The sequence below is a fragment of the Oncorhynchus clarkii genome, unplaced genomic scaffold (assembly GCF_045791955.1).
Source record: "Oncorhynchus clarkii lewisi isolate Uvic-CL-2024 unplaced genomic scaffold, UVic_Ocla_1.0 unplaced_contig_13468_pilon_pilon, whole genome shotgun sequence".
Classification (NCBI taxonomy): Eukaryota; Metazoa; Chordata; class Actinopteri; order Salmoniformes; family Salmonidae; genus Oncorhynchus; species Oncorhynchus clarkii.
The window spans coordinates 100001-103888 of NW_027257940.1; the positions used below are offsets into that span (position 1 = coordinate 100001).

Consider the following 3888-nt stretch of genomic DNA (forward strand, 5'->3'; position numbering starts at 1 on the left):
CTAGCGGGGTCTTTGGAGACAGAAGCTGTTGCCCTTTGGGGGAGAAACATGACAGTAGTGCCCAGGGAGAACCACGATGAGACTGTGGCACTAACAGCCCTGTCCCAAGATGTGTTCGACCCGGCGGATCAGCTGACAGACCAGGAGTGCTGTGAGCGTGTGGTCATTAACATCTCCGGGCTGCTCTTTGAAACCCAGCTGAAAACGCTCGCTCAGTTCCCAACCACTTTACTGGGGGATCCGAGGAAGAGAATGCGCTTCTTCGACCCTCTGAGGAACGAGTACTTCTTCGACAGGAACCGACCCAGCTTCGACGCCATCCTCTACTACTACCAGTCTGGCGGCCGCCTCCGGAGACCCGTCAACGTACCCCTGGACATATTTATGGAGGAGATCAAATTTTACCAATTGGGAGAAGATGTGATCGAGAATTTTAAGGAGGATGAGGGATTTATAAAAGAAGAAGAGAGACCGTTGCCAGATAATGAGTTTCAACGACAGGTCTGGCTTCTGTTCGAATACCCGGAGAGTTCGGGACCCGCCAGAGGGATTGCTATTGTCTCTGTTCTGGTGATTTTAATTTCTATTGTCATCTTCTGTTTGGAGACGCTGCCTGAGTTTAGGGATGAAAAGGAGAAACATTGGGACACTGAGCTGGCGTTGAATGGAACTAACAGCTCTAAAAAGCCCAATCCATTCACAGATCCTTTCTTCATAGTGGAGACCTTGTGTATCATCTGGTTCTCCTTCGAGTTGTTCGTCAGGTTCCTAGCCTGCCCCTCCAAGCCTGCTTTTTTCAAAAACATGATGAACACCATCGACATTGTGGCCATCATTCCCTATTTCATCACCCTGGGCTTGGAGTTGGCGGAACACCAAGGCAACGGACAGCAGGCCATGTCTCTGGCCATCCTCAGGGTCATCCGGCTGGTCAGGGTGTTCAGGATCTTCAAGCTGTCCAGACACTCCAAGGGGCTTCAGATATTGGGACAAACCCTCAAAGCCAGTATGAGAGAGTTGGGGCTGCTCATTTTCTTCCTCTTCATCGGAGTCATCCTCTTCTCCAGCGCTGTCTATTTCGCCGAAACCGACGATCCAGACTCCGGTTTCAGCTCGATCCCCGACGCGTTCTGGTGGGCTGTGGTCTCCATGACTACCGTTGGCTACGGGGACATGTGCCCGGTGACCATCGGCGGAAAGATCGTGGGCTCTCTGTGCGCCATAGCCGGTGTGCTCACCATCGCGTTACCGGTCCCGGTCATCGTGTCCAACTTCAACTACTTCTATCACCGGGAGACCGAGCACGAGGAGCAGTTTCAATACACCCACGTGACGTGTGGCCAGCAGCAGCAACCGTCTTTTGGTGAATTAAAGAACAGTGACAGCCAACCATCATCGCTTTCCAAATCGGACTTAATAGCCACGGAGGACGCTGATTCTATCAAATATACCAATTGCAGCCCACACAAAGCGCACTGTAGCCCACACAAAGCGTACACGGGGAAACTCACTAATGTGTGATAATAGAGCAAACAGAAAATACCCAGCAATGGAAAAAAAAACAGGCATAGCCTTGAAGATATTCAGAGAAACCATGCGTTTCTTTCTGTGAGTAGCATACATCAACAATTCTGCGCTCTGGCTAGAGTAAAGGTTTGGCTCTCTCTTATTTCCGGCGTCTCTTAATGCTGAAGGAATTATGTTTAATAGATTATCATAACGGTGGATGAATCCAAACGTGACTCGTGATCTCACCTGAAAACAGTCTTCCGTTATGCGCACAGCTCTTCTTCGCTTGTTGGTTGTAAACATCATTATGAGGCTATATTTAGCCTCATAAACAAATAAACAACAACCATGATCAACCCCCCCCCCCCCCCCCCCTCTCTCTATTGTAGCGCTTTACTCATGCTCTCTAATTAATGTCTCATTTATTAAGCCTAATTTCGTGTCTGTATTTTTTTTCTGCCGTTTTCTAAAAGTTTACATATTGATCTGCCTGTTTGGTGTTGATATATAATATAATAGGACCCGTTTGTCTAAACTTACTTGAATGAATCTTGTACCTACAGGGCATTGTAATGACTTAAAAACCCCCAAGGTCACCCAGTGACTCTACCCACAAACCTCCTCTTTATGTACACCATATCCACGTAATGCGTTTTTCCATTAGACCGTTATTGAGAGCGTTTTACTGGGCAGCGCTGCCTGGCAGCAGACCCTCTATCCTCTCTGTCAACTGTGATGAGGAATAGGCATAACAGAGGTCTGTCTATCCATCCACGCAGAGATGCCGTTGTCTTTGATAGCGGAACCACAGTAGTCTGAATGGTGTGTGTCCGTCTGGGAGCTGCACATCCATTCACACATTGACAAGCAATTGAGGATACTAGACATTACGCACAGCCCAATTGCCCTCTAAAACGACCACAGGCACTATTCAAATGATTTATATGTACGGATCAATAACGAACAGCATCGAATCTGAATCGAATGAATCAAATATGATGCTATTGACATTGTTTACAACATTTCGTTTTTATTTTTTAAAATTATTTTTTCTTATACAATCTCACCAAAACTATATAAGTAGCGAATAGTGCACTGGAAGAAAAGAAAAACATTCGATAATATCAAGTCTCTCAGATGATTCTTCTTCTTGAGATATTACAGATGCTTGAATGAATGCGTTTAACAACTTGACGGGGCGGAGGGGGGTGGGGGGGGGGGGGGGGGGATGAGAAGCGCACCTTGTAGTGTTCAGACAGGCGGTCAGATGGACCCAGAGCGCCGCTCTGTGGAGAGTTCGGGAACTGCAGACGTGGTGTGGAAGCCGGTTAGTTTCTATAGCAACCTTCCAGACTGTTCTGACAGGGGAAAGACGTTATTGTCTGACGTCAAACAGAACAGAGGAACGGAAGGATTTGACTGACGACCTGATTGAAGGTGTTTTCATTGTACCCCCCCAATGAATGCTGCTACACAGCGCCCGACTTGAGTTACGTAGAAATATGATTCAATGATAACCGAGATGATTTTGGCAGCTATGTCCTTGTCCTGGGATGAATGGTTATATATGGTGTAGTGTAGACAGGCAGAGACCTATACTGCAGGCAGAAATGTATTGATATCAGAATCAATAGAAACCCATATTGTCATTGGTAAAAACCCTCCCCTGACTCCGAGGCCACAGCTTACTGGCCACTTAAATCAACAGCGTCATTATATCAAGTCACCTGGCGTTCCAGGCCCGACGACATTTCAGGTCACCTTGTCTTCTGATGTCGTATGACATCACAATATCACTTCGCTACAGTGGATTACTACCTGACAACACTGCCCCCCTCCAACCCCTACATCCCCCTCCTCCATCACCATATCACCTGACTACACGGCCCCCCTCCAACCCCTACATCCCCCTCCTCCATCACCATATCACCTGACTACACTGACCCCCCTCATTCCCCCTTCTCCATCACCATGTCACCTGACCCCCTCCAACCCCCTTCCCCATCACCATGTCACCTGATTCTACTGACCCCCCTCCAACCCCCTTCCCCATATCACCTGTACCCCTCCAACCTCCGTCCCCATCACCATGTCACCTGACACTACTGACCCCCCTCCAACCCCCTTCCCCATATCACCTGCCCCCCTCCAACCCCCTTCCCCATCACCATGTCACCTGACTCCACTGAACCCCCTCCAACCCCCTTTCTACCAGCCATGCTGTGGTGCATCTCAGCTAAAAGAGGTGGAATCATAGAACCTTTGGAATAGATTCTGACAGACGTCACTGCGTCACGAGCGTACGGATGACTGACTCAGAGCCCCCCGTTGGTTGGATTTACCAGGGGAGAGGGCGGGGACCTGCTACAGATGACAGAT

The 3888-nt window shown here is 48.6% G+C and overlaps 1 protein-coding gene across 1 annotated transcript in view; it reads left to right on the top strand.

Annotated features, from left to right (window-relative positions):
- The window catches only part of LOC139394122 (shaker-related potassium channel tsha2-like), a 2481-nt gene extending 388 nt beyond the window's left edge, over positions 1-2093 (top strand). Inside the window, exon 1 of the mRNA XM_071142153.1 lies at positions 1-2093. This exon is cut by the window's left edge and continues 388 nt beyond it. Within this exon, the coding sequence (XP_070998254.1) occupies positions 49-1521 (1473 nt within the window). The 5' untranslated portion in view covers positions 1-48 and the 3' untranslated portion in view covers positions 1522-2093.
- The last annotated feature ends 1795 nt before the right edge of the window (positions 2094-3888 follow it).